This window comes from Dipodomys merriami, unplaced genomic scaffold (genome assembly GCF_024711535.1).
Source record: "Dipodomys merriami isolate MVZ:Mamm:240054 unplaced genomic scaffold, mDipMer1.0.p SCAF_16, whole genome shotgun sequence".
Taxonomy (NCBI): Eukaryota; Metazoa; Chordata; class Mammalia; order Rodentia; family Heteromyidae; genus Dipodomys; species Dipodomys merriami.
Genome location: NW_027202937.1, coordinates 34,683,308 through 34,705,109, shown reverse-complemented (window position 1 = coordinate 34,705,109; position 21,802 = coordinate 34,683,308). Strand labels below are relative to the sequence as shown.

The window sequence follows — 21,802 nt, the reverse complement described above, 5'->3', positions numbered from 1 at the left end:
GGGGGAGAAGCACCGAGATTTAACTTGTTCTAGGGAAAAACTTGAAGCAAGGTGTACACCTGTACACACATCTTTGATTGCTGTCTGTTCAGAGCATTTATGTATTTAGCTTTCTATAGCTGTATACTACATGGCTCAGGAGTAGGCCTGTGGTTGTGCTAAGGCCCCCTAAATGATACATCCAGTGAGGCCTGGTCCTGTGATCTGTGGCTGCGCCTTAAACCTCTTTATTGTAACTTCTAATTGATGTGGGTGTAGTTCAGTGTTTAGCACAATGGGTAGCATATATTAGACACCGGCTATAAACTGGTTCGATAAATAAATTAAATTAGGTTTAAAAAATAACCTAGTACTGATGAAAAGATGTTGGAAATAAGAATTGTATGATTCTTGAGTACAAGGCAAGGAATGGGCTGGAAGACCCCAGAGTTGGTTGTGGCATAGCGGTTCCAACAGTACTTACTTACCTGGAAGTTTATTCTTCTAAAGTAATTTCTCCTATGTAATTTCTCCAGTTGCCTTCAAACATACTGGGAGCCCAATGGATCTCATTATGGAGACAAGAGGGGTCAGACTGTCAGTTCTGCAGCTTATTATTACCAGGAAAGGAAGGCTCAGCTGAATCTTGTGGTCTTCCCAGCAGGGGCTTTTTCAAATGCCCTAAGGCCTGGATTCTCGCATTTTGGTTTGGGGCCCCAAAAGCTGCCTTTATAACGAAGAAAACAGCGAGTCTGTTAATGCTAGTTCACAGAAAGATTTTATTTGATAAGAAAAGAGACATACAATTTGAAGGCCCCAAAATTAAAGTTGTCTAGTAGTGACAATTTCAAGTGAAGTGATTATATGATTAAAACACTTTGATTTTACAAAACCATTTGGAGGAGGCTTCGTCAAAAGCGACTGGAACTGTGGAGTGTCATGTCCCGGCTGCTGCAAACCACGGTGTCCCTCTTGCGCCCTGCCCGAGGGGACGACGCGGTGGAGGCCAGAGTCGCGGGGGAGTGGCTGGATCGCACGTCCTGCCTGGATGGTCGCATCTCTGGTCTGCGCCCGTCGATTCCCCGCGGGCCGCTGATCGAAGGGCCCAACCGCCTGCCCGCCGCTCTAGGCATTGGGGTTGTTCCTCATGAGCTCCACGTCGGCTTGCACCATCTCTTTCACCAGCTCCTACAACCCGAGACACCCGTGGGCGGTGGGGGAGGAGTTCCTGCCACTCCCGGTGCCTCCCTCGCTCCGGGTGGTGGCTCTCCCGAGGCCTCCGGCCCCTCCCCTCCCCTCCCCGCCCGCGGTCCCCGGGTACAGCGCTGGGCTCACCTGGAGCGGCCGCTCCAAAGCCTGGCTGGGCCGCCCCGCCCCGCCCCGTCCCGTCCAGTCCCAGCCGGCCCGCCTGGAGCCGGCCCGCGGGTCCCAGCGAAGGAGACACTTACGTCAAAGGCGACGCGGGGCTTCCAGTTGAGCTTCTGTTTCGCCTTGCTGCAGTCTCCCTGCAGAAAGTCCTGCAGGAGGGAGGGCAGGGGGTGAGGCGGGCGGGACGGCCGCGGCCGTCCGAGCTCCCTCCCCAGCAACGCTCTCGGTTCCCCGCTTTTTGGTCCGGGCCGGGCTCGGCCGGTCGCCCCGTGAGGAACGCGCCGCACAAACCTGCACGCACCGTGACTGTGCGGCCCCGGCTACCCCGCCCTCCCGCTTAGCCCCTGGCCCGACAGCGTCCAACGACTCTTAATGGCTTACAAAATGCATTAAGCTGTCGGGACGCGGCCGTGAGAACAGTTTCGAATTTCTGCACTTCTCCGGCCAGAGCCGGGAGTAAATCTTCCCGCTGGTCTCCCAGGGCTGGGGGGTGGGGTGGGCACGCCCCGGGCACCGGCTTTCCACGCGCTTCTCCCCAGAGCCACCGCCACGCGGGGGCGGGACCCAGAGCGAGGAGGCGCGCGGCCCGGCCCGGGCTCCCGGCAGCGGGCAGCTGGGATGGAGCGGTAGCTTGTCGGTTCCCAGCCCGCCGCCCTGCGCAGCGCGTCCCGGGCGGCGGCCCCAGCTTTTCTGGCCGCAGCCAGGCTAGTGCGCGCTGCCCGAGGCACACCCACAGCTCATAAACCGAAACCTAGCTTTCCACAGCAATGTAAACATTCCTTTCACCCGGGGCACCTACTCCACTCCCATTCTCTTCTATCAGAAAATCCTGGTCTCCCGCCACTTGCTGCTATTCTCCACCCACCAGCAAGCCGCAAGTAGCAGTTTGAAATCACTGCTCTTCGGAGCCCGGCAGCTCTGACCCTTCTCGAGCTTCTTTGTACCCCTCAGTGCTTCCAGACAGCTACGTGGAGGGCAGAGTTAACATTTATGCGATCCTCCAGCTGGGACTTCGTGTGCTTAGTCCTTGAGTTCATCAACCTGGGCGACAGGAGCCTTGTCAAAACGCAAAAAGGAGATGGATGGCTCGGACCTGCCTTCTCAGCCCTGCCCTCACTGGGAGGGAAACCCAAGCCCAGAGGGATTCGCGGGGAGTTCTAGAGAAACAAGGGAAGTTCATTTCTATCCATTCTACAAGCGTCCTTGAAAGAAAGACGATTAGAAAATAGGTAGAGCAGAAATGAATTCTATATCTTAGCTTTTGCTCACCAATTTAATTCTTTTTCCGCTATGGGATTTCAGACGTGCATCTCTTATGTTTTCCTCAGAATAACCCTCTCTACTGCTTTCCTTCCCTTTCTTTATTACAGGCCTCTGCAGTCTGAATTAGATGAAGGCTGGGATGAAAATTGCAAGATGACTAACAAGAGGGAAGAAAGTTGGGAAAGGAGGAAGGGAAAGAAGAAAGGAGAAAAACGAAAATGACTGGGATACATACTTTTAGAAGCGAGATAAACACTTAGCTTTTGCACACTCATTATCAAAGGGCGAAGAAGAGAATCCTCAAACCAGAGGATGTGAAAGCAATATAAAAGTGATACTCCATTAAGATAGTTTTAGCCACTTATGTTAAAGAACAACCCAAACCAGTTATATCGAGTGAAAGTAACATAACCAAGTTGCTACTGAAGGCCTCTCCTGCTCACTTGCTCCAGAATCCTTTGAATTTGAGGGGCAAGGGCACTTTCTTCCAGGATTATCATGCGAAGGTCGGGGCGTCTGCATGCTCAGTGCTCTCTTTGGAGCTCAGCCTTCCCCAGCAGAGGTTGTCCAGACCCCACTTCTGCGTATCTGTCTTTCTGCCTGAAACCGTGCTCCAGCAGAGGACATTCAGGGACTCTCATTCTTAATCATCCATCATTGCTTTTTAGGCTTGAATAAATCAAACTCCCCAAAGCTTCGCATTTCACAATACACTGAAGTACCCATTTCCTCCCCAGGGTGTTAACCAGAGTGAAGCAAGTTATTTCTCCTGGCCTAAAAGTCCATATACAGATTTCTCAGGAAAGGTAGGATACAAAAATTAGCAATTAGCAATGAACACAGTGCTACATGGAGCTGCCAATGTAAGTGAAAAAAACAAACCCAAGTAATTTATTTCTTTTTCCTTTCCCTAAATAAACTTATATATACTTTTACAATGCTTCTCTTTACTGTAAGAGTCACACAAAGATATTCATTCTTTTTTCCCAGAGGAAGCTGTGTAATGTGGACTCATGAAGCAACTGAGTCCTCCCCCCCTCCCCTCTCTCAATCCTATGGCAGCTACAGGGCTGGGAGAAACACAGTTATTGTTTAAAAACATAACACTGGCTGTAAATCAACTAGCACTACATAGGATGCAATTCATGGCTGTGAACTTATAGTTAGCAAAACCCTAAAACCCAGTTTGGCTTCAAATGATCTCAGTAGGCTTGGGAAAGGGAGCTTTGTATTGTAATTATGTTTCCTGTATTTTTCTACAAGTAGCTCATAATATAAAAACAACCAGGGAACTACAATTAAGGAAAAAGAAAAATGGTTTTCAAAAGCTTAGAAACAGACATTGCTACCATACGCTGTAAAAGTATTTCATTGAAACTAGAGACGGGCCCCGTTAAACTTCCCAATTTAGTTTTGAGCCCAGCTCTTATACTGCAGTCTAGCCGCTTCCTTTAACCTCTGCCAAAGCTCTGTCTCCCTGAAATTTAATTAGACCAAGAGACCTTGGGAAGGAAGAGGAAGAGGTCCCATCAGAACAAAACATCGGCATTCCATGGCAGCTTCCACTGAGTGGACATCTGCACCAATCAATATGCTGCTGCCCAACCAACTTTCTTTTCCCCTGTCCTGGGGATAGAACCCCAGGTCTCACTTAGGCTAGGACCTGCTCTTCCATAGAGCTACATACACTTCACCATTCCACTCTTCCCCCACAGCAACCTGTAAGGATAAATTCAGCTTGTTAGGTACTTAATTGTTTCTGAAGAAATTTCTTACTTTTTACCATGGTATCATTTATAGAAAAGATCTAGCTAATAGTTTATATGCCAAGGCTGAAGGCTCAGGTTGTGTACTCTTGTAAGGTAGTCAAGAATTGCTGTTTTGTAGCCAGGTGCCAGTGGTTCATGCTTGTAACCCTAGCTATTCAGGAGGCTGAGATCCGAGGATCCCAGTTTGAAACCAGCCTGGATAGAAAAGACCATCAGACTCATCTCTTTATCACCAAAAATCTGGCAGTGATGGTATGACTCAAATGATAGAGTGTCAGCCTTGAGTAAAAAAAAGCCAACCAAATGTGTGAGGCCCTGAGTTCAAGCTCCAGTACTAGCACACATTTAACAACAATGACCACGAGAACAATGATGATGATGAAGAATTGCCGTGTATTTACATACAGGATTTTTTTTGGGCGCAATACCAAGGGCAAGGGGAGTGAGTATACGTCTCTTTTTATATTAAATCTTAATACTTCTGTAAATCCCTTCCACTAGGGCATGGCTTGCACCTAAAAATAAGCCAGAAAGATGAGCTAATTTATCTTGTACTTCTTGAACAGTTCATTTTCTTCTTTATTTATAGGCTTAAAGCCATCATATAACAACAGAGGCAAAGCTGAATTAAAGGAGGATTTTATGTACAGTTTCTAGAAAGGACCTTGTACACTGGGTGGTCTGGAACTTTTTTTGGGGGGGAAAAAGAGACAATAAAGCTCTGAGAAAAATTTAAAGCATTTCTATGTGAATATGACATTTCCTGAACTCTGGCTTCTGATGTCTTCACTGTTTTCATTACTATTCCTTAGGTGAACTATATAGTTTCAATATGTAATTTATTATTGTCAAATTCAATTAGGGTTAACTGAGCATTTTACAGCAACAAAACAGCATGAGAAAGGGGAGAAAATGGCTTTGTGCAGACACTCATCGCTTTTCCTCAGCCTCCCTGACTGTTGCTTATTCATCTGACTCCAGAAGTTGTCCTCTAGCTCCAGCATCTGGGCATAAAGCTGGAGGGCTAGGTACCCTGAAAACAGCAGCCTGGCAGAAGGGCATGTTTTCCTGCACCAAGTTTTCAGGCTTTCCTGGCTCATGTTCCTGTTGTAGTGAACTGATAAAGCGCCAGACCAAATCCTGGAAAAGTCATTAAGCCAGTTAAGTATTTAACGGAAAACCCAGAAAAGGAGCACCCACACCATGCCATTATCTTCTTCTCTCCCTATCGAGGGCCCTCTCATCAAATCTCTTGGCTCCTTTTTTGTTTTTTGTTTTTGTTTTTTAAATCTCTGTCAAGATAACAGCACATCTTTAAATTATACTGGTTACTTTTATTTCCTTTCTCCAATCTTATTTGGATTTAACACATTAAATCCCTTCCATGCCCACCTGGTTCCTACAACCATGGTAGGGAACGTTACTAAGTAGATTGTGTTACATAGGATTACTCCAAGTGCTCACTCTCATTTCTTTCTCTCCCTTTTCCACTGAATTTGCATTGTGAAAATTTGAACATTTTAGTTGGAATGACGGACACATTTCCTCAACAGGTCTGTGGGTAAGATTTGCAAAGAACATCTGTTGAGGCAGATAGACATTGTAAGAATGTGGGATTTCTTGGCAGGATGTCCTTAAATCTAATGTACATAGTGAAAGAAACTGACTTTCAAGTGCTATAAACAGGAGGACAGTGTTTAGACGGGATGTTACTAAGGAAAACCAAGCCTGATGGAAACCTTGGTTAAGCATCTTCAGGAATTTAAGACATGGAGTTGTGAGTGGCACAAAAAATATTCATTTTTTCTTCTATTTTTCTTAGAAAAGCAAATTTAAAGAACAGCTTAGGTTCCAGGGGAATAAAAGAATGCCAATGAATTATGTCCTTGATCTAACTTTATGCTAATGTAGAGTGAGTTAGGAGAGCTCGACTCTTGTGGTAATGCTTCTCTTGGGAAACACAGAACTGCTAAAAACAAAACAACAGAACCTCAGGAAAAGCTTTGAAGTTACACTGCTATAATCCCAGTCAAGATTCAAGAGGCCTAGAGCAAGACGGAGGAAAAGCCAAAAAATGAAGTCTGAAAGTTATCCTGGGAAGTTTGCAGTATGTTCTGTCTTCCTGGTGCAGTTTCAGCTCATACATGCTCACAAATTTTCCCTTAGTTTAATCCTTTCCAGGGGAGGGAAGAAACGCAACCGTGGCAGGCATGAAGAATGGTATGAACATTTCCCTTCTCTCTTCCCCTTACTGCTGTAGATCAGCACAAATTGAAGTTGAAGCCGTGCCTCTCCTTTAATGACAAGGGGTGATAAGAGACAAGAAGAAAACAGCAGGCCGTCTAGTCTGCTCAGGAAGTAGGGCTAGGGGGACTGTCCATCAGTAGGGGCTGACAGAGTGTCTCAGAGCTTAAACAATGCTCAGTCAGCCTCGGGGAAATTGAGTCAGTCAGTACCGCTCCAACCAGGGCAGCACAGTGGAGATAAAGTACAGGGGAGCAGGCCCTGCACAAGGCTGACTCAGGGAAGTTCCTGCACAAGTACTGGGGACTAAAACTACTTTTCACCCTCATGTTGTCCCCTCCACTGGTGGCCTCACAAGCAAACCCATTAGTCATGAGTTAGACATGCTGTCTGTCTTCCTGGATGGTGCCTTGGGGGTCTTTGGGACACCGTGACCCCTTTGCTGACCCTGTTTTTCTGGGGGGATTACTTATTCTCAGTTGGTTGAATTTGTCATTTGGGCTCAGCAGCTATTAAGAGCCACTAAACAAAGGGAAAGAAACATATCCATTACATGTATATTCCAGACACTAATAAGAGTCAAGCTCATGTGGTACAGAGCTTTCTGGGAAAGTGAAAGAGGACATTGTTTTACCTGCCAATATAGCATAGGTGTTAAAAAAAAGAACTCTCTCCTTCATAAAAGGAGAGCTTAATTAATGGCACTTATAGTGCAGCCCACATATATACACATCTTTTTTACTTATATTTAAAAATATGGTTAGTATGAAAATAGAAATGCAATTTAGGCTAAAAAAGGATCCCATTAACTACATAAACAACATAATTGCGGCCAGTTCTCCCAATCCATGGGCTTTGCATCCACAGATTCAACAACTGTTGACCAAAAATACTGGGAAAAACTGCTTCTGCACTGAACATGTACAGACTTTCCTTCCCAAGCTATTGCTTTGGTTGGCAAGGAGTATGACAGTGAAGTACGTAGGTGCCTAATACAATAGCTAATTACATACTACTTACAGTATTTTAGGTATTCTAAGTCACCTACAGATGGTACAACGAATACAGGAATGTGTATAAGTTCCACACAAATACCATAGCATTTTACATAAGGGCTTAAGCATCTGTGGATCATGGCATTGGGATTAAGGGTCCTGAAAACAGTCCTCTGAAGCTATTGAGGGTGATTATATTTGGGGGAATGAGGTGGTAAGCTTATTAATTTCATTTTTAGAGTTTTATAACATGCACTGCAAAAAGTACCATCAGGACACTGGGATTCTGTATATACATTGAGTGTGGTAAAAATTCAAGTTCCATTGCTGTGCACCATTCTCTTGGGAGCTGGTGTGGAAAATGAAGGATCCTCAGCAGCCATGAGGAGACAAGGCTGGAGCAGCATCCAGTAGCCCTTAGAAGCTTCATTTGGCCTAAATAGGGGGCATTCTGTCACAAAACACTCCACTAGGTGGCCAAGGACCTGGCTGGACCCCTAGTCTCAGAACACTAGCTGGACATCATCTTGTGTCTCTACTTCAGTAGTCTAGACCTGAGCCCTGCAGGTGTGGCCAGGTATTAATAGACTATGTGGCCCAACATCAAAGAGCAGTAGAGTTTTAGGGGTATTTAGGATCATGCACTAGAGAGGAATTGAGACAAAAAAAAATCTCATACTTACGTACAGCTACAAGTCACTCTGCTCTGTGGAATGGAATACATGAACCTTGCACTTTGGGCCAACTTGTATCTTCTCTGGACAGCAGCCTATAGGTCTCCCTCATTGCTTACTCACCCCTGACCACCTGCTGCCCAGCCTCTGACTACGGCAGAGAATGGTTACTACCCTAGGAACACTCTGTCTGTCATGTTACAGCTCTATGGGAGTTGGGCCTGCCCATTAGCTAGGTTCAACTGTCAGCTGACTGAATGTAGGAGAGTATTTCTCAGAATCTATGGCTAGTATCTTGTGGAAAGCTGCCTAACTGTAGGCACTTATAGGTTGTTTTAAAGATGGTAAGTAGCCAGGTGCTGGTGGCTCATGCCTATAATCTTAGCTACTCAGGAGGCTGAGAACTGAGGATCTCAGTTTGAAGCCAGCCCATAAGAAAGAAAGCCCATAAGACTTTTATCTCCAATTAACTACCAAAAAAAAGCCAAAAATGGAGTTGTGGCTCAAGTGGTAGAGCTCTGGCCTTGAGCACAAAACCTCAAGGACAGTGTCAGGCCCTGAGTTCAAGTCCCAAGAACAGGACACACACACACACACACACACACACACACACACACACACAACCATAAAGTACATGAGACTGTGAGGAGGTTATGCTGCGTGATCTACTTCTGTAATTACAAGTGTGGAATAAATTTTTTAGGATCCCTGATAGGTACAGTAGCATCAGTCAGGAGAAAGCTGCTTAGATTGCTGTGATTGGAGCCCCTTGGTTCTGACTCACTCTGAGCATCTGATGAGGTGGTGGCTGACTCACACTTGTAATGTAGGGGCCTCTTAATGACAGGGAGATATGACTGTCAGTGACCTCAGCATTCTAGGCTTCAAAGTCAGCACCATCTTCCTTGGAAATTACTGGTTACTGTTAATAACTGGATCTAGGGTGTGAAGATTTGCCCATGCTAATAGGGGGTGGCACAAACCCCGAGGAAAGGAGATTAAGCATCTTTAAGTGGACTGATTAGGGACTGTTGTGACATAATTGGCAAGTGGCGTTTTGGACACAAGACACAGGCAAGCTTTTCTTTTGCCACTTAGCACTTTCTGTCCTCAAAGCACTTTACAAACTTCAGCTAATTAAACCTAAAGACAATCACACTCAAGATGCATCTCAGGAGATCTGTGATCTGTTTCAGGTGCCTCTTTCCTAGAGATGAAAGTTCGTACAAAGTATCTTGGAGCTAAAAGCCAAGTTCTGTCATCCAGCTTATCTTTAGCTCAAGCCTTCCCATTTGAGAAGGTTGGCTTAGGCCACAGGGCATCCCCAATTGCACAAGACAAAGGTAATTTTCCTTAAGCTTGTTTCCTTCTCTTTTGTTAGGAAATCTGTCCTATCTTTGAGAAAATTCCTCTTCCACCCATTTTGAACATTAACACCAAAAACCACTGCACATAATACAGATTCACCTACACTACAGATGAGACACTTTTGTTTGGGGGCTTTTCTCAACTAATATAGTATATCAAAGGTTTGCAAGTCAAGAAATCTCTCTTCAACAATCCAGACATCCTGCCTTTTCTGCCTCTCTTCCTTTCTCCAAACCAAACAGAAGTGAAACAATGAGGTCATTCAAATGTGTACCTGCAAGTTCCCGTATTCATCTTCCAGAAGCTTCTAGAGAAACTCCACCACTAAGCAGCTAATGACCACATCCAAATCTTTCTTTTATCACTGCTTTTCCAGGAGATTTTCAGAGGAAAATGAAGATAACTACTCTGACATTTGCTAGTTACTTTCTTAAGAGTCACAGAGAAAAGAGGAATATTAAGGCTTTCCACAGTTTTGTTTCCAGTTCAGCAAGCTTCCTATAGTTATGGCTTGCAGAGAGATTTAACTGGCAGTGGGGATGTAGGCTGTAGATTACCAGGCATTACTTCTTTCATATCTTCAGGAGAGGAACAGAGAGTTATTCCTGAGTGTGTCTGCAGAGATATATAAGCCCAATGCCTTGATTAATGTCACAAAGCCATCTAGTGGCAGGGGTTTGGATTAGAAGATAGGATTTCTGATTCCTAATCCAGCAGTCACAATGCTCAAAGGACAAAACCCTCGTTTAAAAAGTGTAGGTCACTGCATTTTTGGTTTTGTTTTCCTTCTTCCTTTCTCTGTTTCTTGTTTGATACTATTGGGGTTTGAACTTAGGGAAAGACTTGTGCTTGCTAGGCAGGCACTCGCACTCTACCACTTGAGCCATGCCACCAGCAGATAAGCAGTATACTTTGTGGTATTTTAATGTGAGGAACCAAAATGTACCTAAATAACATCGTGTCAGCCCATAGGAAGATGAACACACCCTGATTCCTGTATTGTGTGGCTTGATGTATGTGTGGTTCTGGAATGACATCCTCATCTGCAGCAATGGAAATGAGACTAGTAGCTGCAGGAAAGGGGCTGACTAGAAAGATGCAGGAGACTGACTTGGGGAGACAGAATGTTCTTCCTGTGCAGAGAAGTGTAAGTTACAGGACTGTACACATTAGTCAGAACCAATCAAGTAGCATAGTTGACACCTACAGTTCACTGTTTGTAAATCATATCTCAATAGAAACTATTCTTAGGCATCACCAATATCATAGAGATATCACTGGAGAGACCTGGATTCATACCATGGCTCAGAGATAGCTGTTTCTCAACGTCTCTAAGTCTTAGGCTTTAAATCTAGAAAATGGGGGAAACAATCCTCTCTGCAAGACAGAGAAAATTCAGACTATACATGAAAAGTTGCTAGTACCACTTCTCTTCATGTGACACTGGAGTTGAAACCTAAGGCTTCATACATACTAGGCAAGTGCTGTGCCACTGAGCTGCATTTCTAATTCATCCTATATACGTTTGCTGTTAAGATAGCTATTAATCCTTTTATCATCAAGATACTAAAACAAAAACTCCTACTCTTAATTTTTTAAAGTAACATCCAGATGAAAATGTAATCATCGTGTGTGTGTGTGTGTGTGTATGTGTGTGTGTGTGTGTGTGTACGTGAGTGTGTATTTAACAGTCCACTCACCTACACAGAAAGAGTCTGCTTTAATCATCATGGGCCAACAGCAGAGAATATAGACTGTTCAGCCCTTACAGGGTATAGGCCCTAAAGGCAAACAGTTTGATCGAGATTTTGTCTCTTCTTCTTCCTCTTCCTCCTCCTCTTCTTCCTTTTTTTTGTAGTAGTAGTTTGGAGATTTGAATTTAGGGCTTCATATTTGTCTGATGGTAGCTTTCAGAGATGGTTGTAGGTGTTATATTAAATTAGATGGGCCAAAGTCAAGAGAAGAGGTGGTGGTTTGTGTGCTAGAGGTATGGTGGGAGAATCGTGGCCATGGAAAGCTGTGGGTGAAACTGACCTGAGGGAGAGTAAAGGACTCAGGAACAGCTGCTGTGGAAATGAGGGAAAGAGGATTTACAGAAATCTCTTAAGAGTCTGGCTTGAATGATAACCATCGCCCTTTCCCCTTTCACAGGTACTGTATGCACTTATAAGGCTATTAGGTATTTTACCACCACTTCACTGGTGTTACATATTATTTCCTTTTCAAAAAAACATTAATTTCAACACTATAACACAGAGACTCCAGGATGGGCACTAGTAGCTCATGCCTGTAATCCTAGCTACTCAGGAGGTTGAGATCTGAAGATCTTGATTCAGAGCCAGCCTCAGTAGACAAATCCAAGAGATTCTTGTCTACATTTAATTAGCAAAAAATAAAAAATGTAGATGTGGCTCAAGTGGTTGAGCACCAGCCTTAAATAGAAAAAGCCAAGCAAGAGTTTGAGACCCTGAGTTCAAGCCCCAGTAATAGCAAAACAAATCAACCAAACAAACAAAAACAACAGCAGAAACCAGGGACTCTTTAGTGACAACCTCTCTTATCATTCTATGGAACACACATTCTCCTTGTCAATTTTGATTTGATGCCAACATCCCTTAGCTGGAGAATCCTGCTTGACACCAAGAAAGCAGCTCTGCTTCCATCCATTTTGGCTGTGTTCCAGAGGATGGTGCACCTTCTTTCATGACTGCAGCTGGCTTCAAAACAAGGAAGGGGTTAAGTCAAGCTGAGCTCTACTAACATGTCCCACTTTTATCCTCTACTTGCTGCAGGAGGAAGTCCAAGAGGTGGCCTTTCACATGACATCATAAAAGCCTGATTTATCACCAGCCACCAAACATCTAGAAAATCATAACATCCTTTCAGGAAAATGCAGTGGAAAATAATCAGGCTGGCTTTGATGAAAGCTTCGGTGGGGACTCCAAGTGTGACACCCTGCACAGTCACCCTTGGCAGGTGCTTTGTTTGGCCTCGGCACTGGCCTTGCTGACAAGGCCCAGTGTCTGTGCTACGTGGCAGCTCATGATAGAGTGTGGCTTCCTGTCCACAGACAAAAGAAACTGGGATCATACTTCGCCACTTGACCAAAGCAGCATATTAGTGTCTGTGTCACACTTTGGAAACCACAGCTCTATCCAGATGTGAGAAGTTGCTGACTGCAGGAGAGAAAAATGGTGCCTCTTATATAACCTACTATCATCCAAAGAGCCACTCCACAATACCTCCTGTGATGTCTGCTGTGAACGAGGCCTATCTTTATCAGTTTTATTTTTTTATTTTGTTTGTTGGTGCTGGCAACGATCCCAGAGTCTTTCACATGCTAGCCAAGCACTGTACCAGCCCTAGGTTTTCTATTAGACAATTTCCAACACAGCATTTCCGGAGCACTGTGTTACTGCAGCATCACCCTAGTAACAAAGAGAGCTGAGAGACTGAGAGATGACTGAGCACACATAACCCCCCAGTGCTTGTCTTATTCAATGAGTTCATAAAATTGTCAAGCAGGAGCTCCTTTTTTTTGAGGTATTATGGTTTAAACTAAAGACTTCCTGCTTCCTTGGCAGGTGCTCTATGCTTAAACCACTCCAGCTCTTTTTGCTTCAGTTATTTTTGAGATAGAGCTTCATTTTTGTCCAGGCTGGCCTGGACTGTGATCCTCCTTTTTACATTTCCTATTATAGCTGGGGTGGCAGGTGCATACCACTATGGTCATCTTTTTCTGTTGAGGGTGGGGTCTTGTGATTTTTCTGGTAGGGCTGACTTAGAACCATGATCTTCCAAGTCTCAGCCTCTCATGAGCCTGGGATGATGGGCATATATCACATGCCTAGCTATTGACTGAAATGGAGTCTCATGAACTTTTTTTCAGGTCTGGCCTCCTGATCTCTGCCTCCCGTGTAGCTGAAATAATAAGCATGAAACATTAAGTCTGGCAGAAGCCTCTTCTTGATGTACATGATGTGCTTTACAAATAAACCCAGGAGGGAGACTAAGGGAAGCTGAGACCCTAGCCTGGATCTATAAAGTTGGCCATACCATATCTATAGAAAGCTGTTGGGAGAAAAATTAGGCCTATCTTTATAGAGCAATGTCAGCTCTGAAGGTCTTGATATTCTTGAGTTTTGAGAAACAAAGATGTAAAGGTTTAGCCAGGGCTAAAAGAGGGTTGGCATGGGGTTTCAGGTTGGCAGAAATGAACATGTGGGACCAGTTATTTTTTTCATTTCATTTTCTAGCCTGTGTGTTATACAAAGACTGTCCAAAGAAGCAAGGACTCAAGGGAGCAGATATGGCCCCAGGGAGGGATGAATGCCAAGTGGCTACAAGGTTAGACTGGGGCAGATACCATCAGCCTAGGGGAGGGGCCACCCACTACCACACAGGCAGCATCACCACAGCATCACTTAATTCTTGCAAGATGGATTTCTTAACTGGCTGATAAGGCAGCCGGCCTTCTTTATCCAGAGTTCAACATGGAGAATTGGAATAGTCCTTCACTGTGTTCTAATGGCTATGGGTTCCTAGTGCTGCTTCTTGCCTATCACTAATCACCATCCCATAGTGGCCAAGCAACACAACTCCACTTCACCAGCTGTGCTCAGTCTGACTGGCTCTCAGCACTGAGTCTCAATGTAGGTGGCCAGGGGAACCAGTGATTTAGCATAGTCTGGTAGCACAGGGTGGTGATACAATTCTCTTGGCCTGACCTCCTTGCATATAGGCCTTGTCAGGCCTTTGTAGGCTCTGTATTGAACCTCAGAGTTTGGCATGTGCTTTCTGGCCAGCTCTACAGAGACAATTCCATGTAGGCTTGGTTTTGGTACTGATGGCTGAACAATGCCCTGAGGGAAGCAGTTTTTGCAACTCTTCCATGAAAGTCTACCTGGACATTCTGGGAACTCTTAGTTACCACAGTCAAGTTCTTTCAGTGCTGATCCTATCTCAGGGTGCTTTACTGCCTTGGAAAAGCACTGAAACACTAGTAAATAAATAAAGGCAAAAGCAGAATGACAACTTCCCCACTGATACAAATCGTTATCAAGTGGCCTGACCCAATAGAGACTGAAGCTGGGTCATGAGCCTCTACTCAGGGGCTAAGGTTCTTTCTGCAGTGGGAAAGGAAGTCTGCTCTAATTGCTCAGAAAGGGTTTTTACATGGTTTAGGGGAAGGGGAATGGGGACTCCGTAGAGCCATTTATTACATACCTCTTTTGTGTTATGTATCAAACATGCTGAACAATAATGCTTTCTAATCCGACTAACAGTCAGTGCTAGGTAAGGAAAACAAGTCTCCAGTAAATGAAGAAATTTGCTCACTGCCACTACATGATGGAGCTTGGATTCAAATCCAGGTTTGCCTGAAAAGAGTAGGTTACCAGCTTGCTCCTCAACACTGCCTTTCTCAGTGTTCTTCTTTGTTAAGTGAGTTGACAGTTGAGAACAATTTGCTAAAGACAAAAATAGGACCAGGTATGCTGATGTGTACTATAAACTCAGCACTTTTTAAGACCTTTTCTTTTTCTTCCAGCTAGAGATGAATAACTTTATTTTATTTTTGCCAGTCCTGGGGCTTGAACTCTGGGCCTGAGTACTGTCCCTGAGCTTCTTTTTGCTCAAAGCTAGCACTCTACCACTTAAATCAGAGCACCACTTCAGGCTTTTTTTGTGTGGGTGGTTTATTGTGAGATAGGAGTGTCACAAAGTCCTGCCTGAGAAGGCTTCGAATCCAGATCCTCAGATCTCAGCCTCTGAGTAGCTAAGATTACAGGTGTGAGGCCCCAGTGCTGGATGATATAAATAGTTTTTTTTTTTTTTTTTTGGGTCCGGTCATGTGGCCTGTACTCTGGGCCTGGGCGCTGTCCCTCAGCTCTTCAGCTCAAGGCTAGCGCTCTACCACTTGAGCCACAGCGCCACTTCTGGCTTTTTTTTTTCTGCTTATGTGGTGCTGAGGAATCGAACCCAGGGCCTCAGGCATGCAAGGCAAGCGCTCTACCACTGAGCCACCTTCCCAGCCCCTATAAATAGTTTTATACTAAGAATCTTGGTGGAGCAGGGTGCCAGTGGCTCTTGTTTGTAATCCTGGCTACTCAGGAGCCTGAAATCTGAAGATCACGATTCAAAGCCAGAGTGGGCAGGAAAGTATGTGAGATTCTCATCTCCAATTAATCACCAAGAAAGACAGAAGTAGAATTGTGGCTAAAGTTGTAGGTACAGCTTTAGCCTTGAACACCAAAGCTCAAGGATAGCGCCTAGAAGCCCAGGTCTGGCATGCGGAGGAGGAGGAGGAGGAGGAGGAGGAGGAGGAGGAGGAGGAGGAGGAGGAGGAGGAGGAGGAGAAGGAGGAGGAGGAGGAGGAGGAGGAGGAGGAGGAGGAGGAGGAATAGGAGGAGGAGGAGGAGGAATAGGAGGAGGAGGAGGAGGAGGAGGAGGAGGAGGAGGAGGAGGAGGAGGAGGAGGAGGAGGAGGAGGAAGAAGAAGCAGAAGCAGAAGCAGAAGAAGAAGCAGAAGAAGAAGAAGAAGAAGCAGAAGAAGAAGAAGAAGAAGAAGAAGAAGAAGAAGAAGAAGAAGAAGAAGAAGAAGAAGAAGAAGAAGCAGAAGAAGAAGAAGAAGAAGAAGAAGAAGAAGAAGAAGAAGAAGAAGAAGAAGAAATAATAACAATCTTGGTAGATATACAGCAGTAAAGTAGTTTTTACTTGGTTAGTATGATTAATGTAACTTTCTCAAGTCCCATCAGGAATTATCATGACTCTGCTCTTGTTTTTATGAATAAACAGACTATGCCGCCATTCTTCTGTGGAAGAATTTTTTTCTTTCCATGAGCCTCTTGTGCTACTAGGCTTTAACATGTCCTGTGTACTTCCTCTAGAAGAACTGGGCTCCTTGAAGATTCTCTAGTGATCGCTGCTTTCTTGGAGCTGTAAGGAACTACCTAGCATGGGAACTCTGGAGTTTAGGAAACTTTCTAAAGGTCTTTGCTTAGATTCTCTTTCTGCCACCGTTGTGGCTACTCCTAAGAAAAATACTACAACTCCTTGATGGTGTGGAGAGAGTTCTGCATTGTCAGGGCCTGTATACCTGGAAATGAATGGAGTATTTCTTGTGGACCTTATCCAAATCCACCTAATTCTTCAGTTTAACTTGTGAGAGTTCAGAGAAAGGATACTGCAAATGCTCACTGCCATAGTAATAGTAGTAGTGGTAGTAACAGTTATGAGAAAAGGATCTTCCAATCCATTTTCTCATTGAATGTTAACATTCATTTCTTCATGTACTCAACAGCCATGAACACCTGGCCCCCAGAGGCTCAAGGCCAATCATATAGACTAACAAACAGATGGCCATAGTTGACATGTGCCATGCACACTGTGATGGAAAATAGTGTGACAGTCTTGGAATGACTCTAGAGTACAGGGTCAAAGCTAGGACTTGTAGAGGGATATGAAGGAGAAGGAGAATGAGCATCACGGTGGGCCATTACGCTACCATGTTCAGCAGGCCAGTGAAGCACTTGCAGAAATAAATTATGGGATGACCTGTATAACATTTTCCCCAGGATGATTGTCAGGATTTGACTCACTTCCCAGAGGACAGAGATATAGTTCACAGCCCAGTGAGATGAGGGGACTCATGTAATTTTTCTCAGTTCCAAGTGGGCCTGAAGGAACAAGCAGGAGGCAAAAAGACAAGGAGTAAGAGTATAGCAATCTAGATACAGGACTGGGAGTGTGAAAGCACAAAGAAAGGCCAGTCCTCCAGGAATTTCAGGAGGAGCTGGGGATACAGCCTCTTGCTAAGTGTGGACCCCCTACAAGTACTACTTCCGCAGGAATGCTGGTATAAGCTCTTTTCAAGATGACACTATTGTTTGGGTGAGATGAACCTCACTGGGCCTTAGTTTCAGCATTTATAAACCGGTTCTTTCAAATATACCAATAAAAAGGAGAGATAATATAAATAGCTAATGTGAGCAGGTACTCCACAAGGAGCAGCTTTTGTCAATGTCTATACCTTTATGGCTCTCTCAGGGCCAAAGAAATCATACTAGGTCCCTTTGAACAGATACACAAGTCCTATACACTCATTCTGTGAGGTTGATACCAATACTTCCCTATAAGAGTCCTTCAGCCGGGCGCTGGTAGCTACTCAGGAGGCTGAGATCTGAGGATCACGGTTCAAAGCCAGCCAGGGCAGGAGAGACCGTGAGACTCCTATCTCCAATAAACCACCAGAAAACCGGAAGTGGCGCTGTAGCTCAAGTGGTAGAGCGCTCGCCTTGAGCTGAAGAGCTGAGGGACAGCGCCCAGGCCCAGAGTTCAAGCCCCACGACCGACAAAAACAAAAACAAAAACAAAAACAAACAAACAAAAAAAAAGAGTCCTTCAGTTCCAGCAATCTGCAGTCCTCTCCAGCCATGCTGATAGCTCCCCAGGTCCTGGTTCTTTTTTCTTTATTTTCGTGCTAGTATAAAGGCTTGAACTTAGTGTCTAGATGCTGTCCCTTAGCTTTTTTTTCCCTCAAGGCTAGCACTTTACCACTTGAACCACTTGGTAATTAACTAGAATTAAGGGACTCATGGACTTTTCTGCCCAGGCTGATTTTGAACTGCAATTCTCAGATTTCAGCCCTGGGTAGCAAGTATTAATGCATAAGCCACCAGTGAGTGCCTTGCTCTCTGGATTTTTCTTTCAACTCATGTATTTTATATAGTACTGATGTAAAAACATATGTGACTCATGTCAAAGCAACTTTGGTTGACATTCTAGATCTGCCATTCACTGGTGTGTCAGTTCCTTATTGAGTTACACCGGTATGATGTGATAGCCATATGCTTGCCACAGAGTAAGGCCTCACACTCACTCACTCTCCTCCCCTCATGCCCTCCCCATGCAGAAGGCATAGGTCAGGCAGGGCCATACCTTCTAGGTGACTGGATAGAGTTAATACATTTCTGATGAACTTTAGGGTAAGCTGTCACAGGATGCAGCCTCAGAAGAGTTCAAATATGCTTTGGCATCCCTATAGCACTGTGTCAGGGTTGCTGACCCAGTAGTCCACATGAGCAACAAGGGCCTTATGCCCCAGCATGGAAGTTCTGGCACTTCAGAAACTGGGTAATGGGGGTTAGGAATGATGCCAAGGTAATGTGTAGGCAGACCTGCCTGGCATCTGTGGGACATGGGTGGACAAACACTCTATGGCCTGGGCCTGGAGGAGTTCTGACAGCCAGAAACCTTGAACTTCATGGTGATCTCCAAAGCTGGTGTTGGAGAAGCTGTTATAGGTGGTAGTGACTCCAGGGTATAGAAGTGATTTATGGTTTCACCTAGAAAGATCTGTGGGTAGATTTCTCTCTTTGGGGGTTGATCAGACTCTCTCTGCCTGAAGGTGATCTTGGAGATGCCAGTGGCTAAATGGGATGACTCTGAAGACATCTTGGGGCAACATCTTGTGTGAAGAGTTCTGAAAGCTTAAGAGCTCACTTGATCCTTGTTCATTCCTGTGTGCTTCAGAACAAGTCACAAGCTGATATTTCCATGTTCTTTAGGGACAGTGTATGTCATTGTCATCATGTCAGCAAAGAAAAATGGAGGGAAATATGCTCTGCCAATTGATATCATTTAGAAGGTGCCATGGGAGGCATACTCCCATGTCATGGAGGAGCAAGTCTTTCAAGAGAAAAGATTTATTTTCTGTCACGGAGGGTAATAGGAAATACATCTGGGAAGATTGGGGTGCTATGCAGCCCAGCAAGGGCCTGACCCCCCAGTTGGCAGAACCTGAAGGGCCACCTTGATCTTTATCAGCTGACTCAACTTCCAGCCCTGGGCAAGGGTGGGGCACCTAAGCAGGTGAGCAACTAGCAGTGAGCATCCTCCTTTCACAGTCAATTGCTTACAGCTCATTTCTGTTGGGGTGATTTTTCTCTATCTGGCCTCTAAACTCACTTTCTGAAGGATTCAATTATTTTCAAGATGTTTACATAACAATCAGCCTTCTGTTTGATGATATTCTATGTATGTCTTGAGGGATCTTACTTCTCTCTGGCCTATCTTCATGAAAGGAAGGGGATGGAAAGCCTTCTACTAAATAGCACACTCTGTGTATATGTGTGTGCATATTATTCCTGGGGCTTGAACTCAAGGCCAGGGGACTGTCCCTTAGCTTTTTTTTTGCTGAAAGCTTGTGCTCTACCACTTGAACCACCAATCTATTTCTGGCTTTTTGGTGATTAACTGGAGATATGAGTCTCACGGATTTTTCTGCCCTGGCCAGCTTTGAATCACAATCCTGCACAGCAGCACACGTATTCCCACAGTAGAAACACATTAGGAAGTCCTTAACTTCCCCAAATCCTGACTTTATCTGCTTCTTGGGGATGTCTCTCAACCTCTCTTGTGGGTTCCTAGCACAGCTCCTCAATTCCCACTGGGTCATTTCTTGGCTTGGCAGCCATATTCTTCAGATACTGGTGGACAGGAGTAAACTGCATTGTCTTTAAACATATCTCAGAATCATTAATTCTTTAAGTCTTTCTGGTCTGTCTGAAAATTTTGGTCTTAGAGAGAAAATAAATTCCTTTTTCGAAATTCCTTCAAGATCTTCCTTTCCTCTGTGGTTAAGGTCAAACTGGCCTTTGTCTTTCACAGATGGACTCATGGTGACTATGATCCTAAGTTATACGTGGAATATTTCTGGGGGGTCTGGCAGCTTCTGGCCTGGGGATACATAATGCAAGGATAATATAGAAAGAGCTCATGCTTAAGAATGAATGGACAGAAGTGGCGCTGTGGCTCAAGAGGTAGAGTACTCTCCTTGAGCTGAAGAGCCGAGGGACAGCGCCCAAGCCCAGAGTTCAAGCCCCATGACCAACCAAAAAAAATGCTCAAGCACAAAAATTTTTATGTAAAAAAATGAACTTTACAACTTTGGCGTGGTGAGGGGGAGAGGGGAAGGGATGAGAAGGGGAAACAAAAGAAGAGGCAACAATGCTTGATAAGAAATGTACTCATTACTTTGCCCATGTAATTGTAACCCCTCTGTACAGTATTTTCACAATAAAAAAAAGAATCTAACTTCAAGAGGATTTAAGATGCTCAGGGCACTAAGTACTAGAAAGAAGATCTTTCCATTTTTTGAAAGTGGTACCCTTGGGGAGAGACTGCCCTTCCTGCCTGTGAGAATCTGTATGAAATGAAACACCAACCTGCCTCCTTCCTGAAAACTTGAAATAAAAGGATGAGATTATGCTAAAAAAAAAAAGAATGAATGGACCAGGATTTGTTCATACTAACATAATACATATATGTTGAGCATTTTCTGTGTGCAGCCCCTGCAAATTGCTTAGGAAGTACTGGCAGTGAACAAGAGACCTAGATCCCATGCTCTAAGACCAGCAAGGTGATGGACAAAATGTGTCTATAAAAAAAAACAAAAAAGAGAAATCCATGTGTTTATTCATGGTTACAAGTAAACAGAAACTGAAGCAATACTTTGATTTTATCAAATGTCTTTGCAATGGCAGAGGTGGCCAGTTGTGTGATTCTGCACCAAAGGCAGAGGAAATGTGGACCTGGAGATTTGTCTCTAGGACTGGCATAGGAAGTCAGTGGTCACTAGGGCGGGGGCTCGGGTCTCCACTGAGAACAAATGGGCCTGAAATAATGCTGTTAAATTTCACTCCTTACATGGAAGCTTCTTCATAGAGCTTTTCCTTGTATTCCTGTTTCCTTAGAAGTGATAAGGTTTTCTTATTTTATACCATCTACCAATCTACTCCTAGATCAGGTTTTTTCTTCTACTTTTTAATTTTTGGTGCTAGTACTGCTGCTTGAACTCAGAGTCTGGATGCTGTCCTTTACCTTTTTTTCATAAGGCTAGCACTTGAGCTCTCCTTTGGCTTTCTGAGGGCTAACTGGAGATAAGAGTTATATAGACTTTCCTACCTGATCTGTTTTTGAACCCCAATCCTCAGATCTCAGCCTTCTGAGAAGGTAGGATTACAGGTAAGAGCCACTGACACCCTATTATCCACATTAAAAAAAATAAAGCATCATCCTTGAATTCTTGTCACTTGATTATTTTCCTGTTTTGAAGACAGCTGCTTACATTCCTCTGTGGCTCT

The 21,802-nt window shown here is 44.5% G+C and overlaps 1 protein-coding gene across 1 annotated transcript in view; it reads right to left on the bottom strand.

Annotated features, from left to right (window-relative positions):
* Positions 1-738: 738 nt before the first annotated feature.
* Positions 739-21,802, bottom strand: part of Gmds (GDP-mannose 4,6-dehydratase) — a 551,474-nt gene continuing 530,410 nt past the window's right edge. Inside the window, exons 10-11 of the mRNA XM_070024711.1 lie at positions 1,428-1,496; positions 739-1,167 (exon numbers count right to left, since the gene is read on the bottom strand). Of these exons, the coding sequence (XP_069880812.1) occupies positions 1,105-1,167; positions 1,428-1,496 (132 nt within the window). The 3' untranslated portion in view covers positions 739-1,104. The remainder of the gene's footprint in view (positions 1,168-1,427; positions 1,497-21,802) is intronic.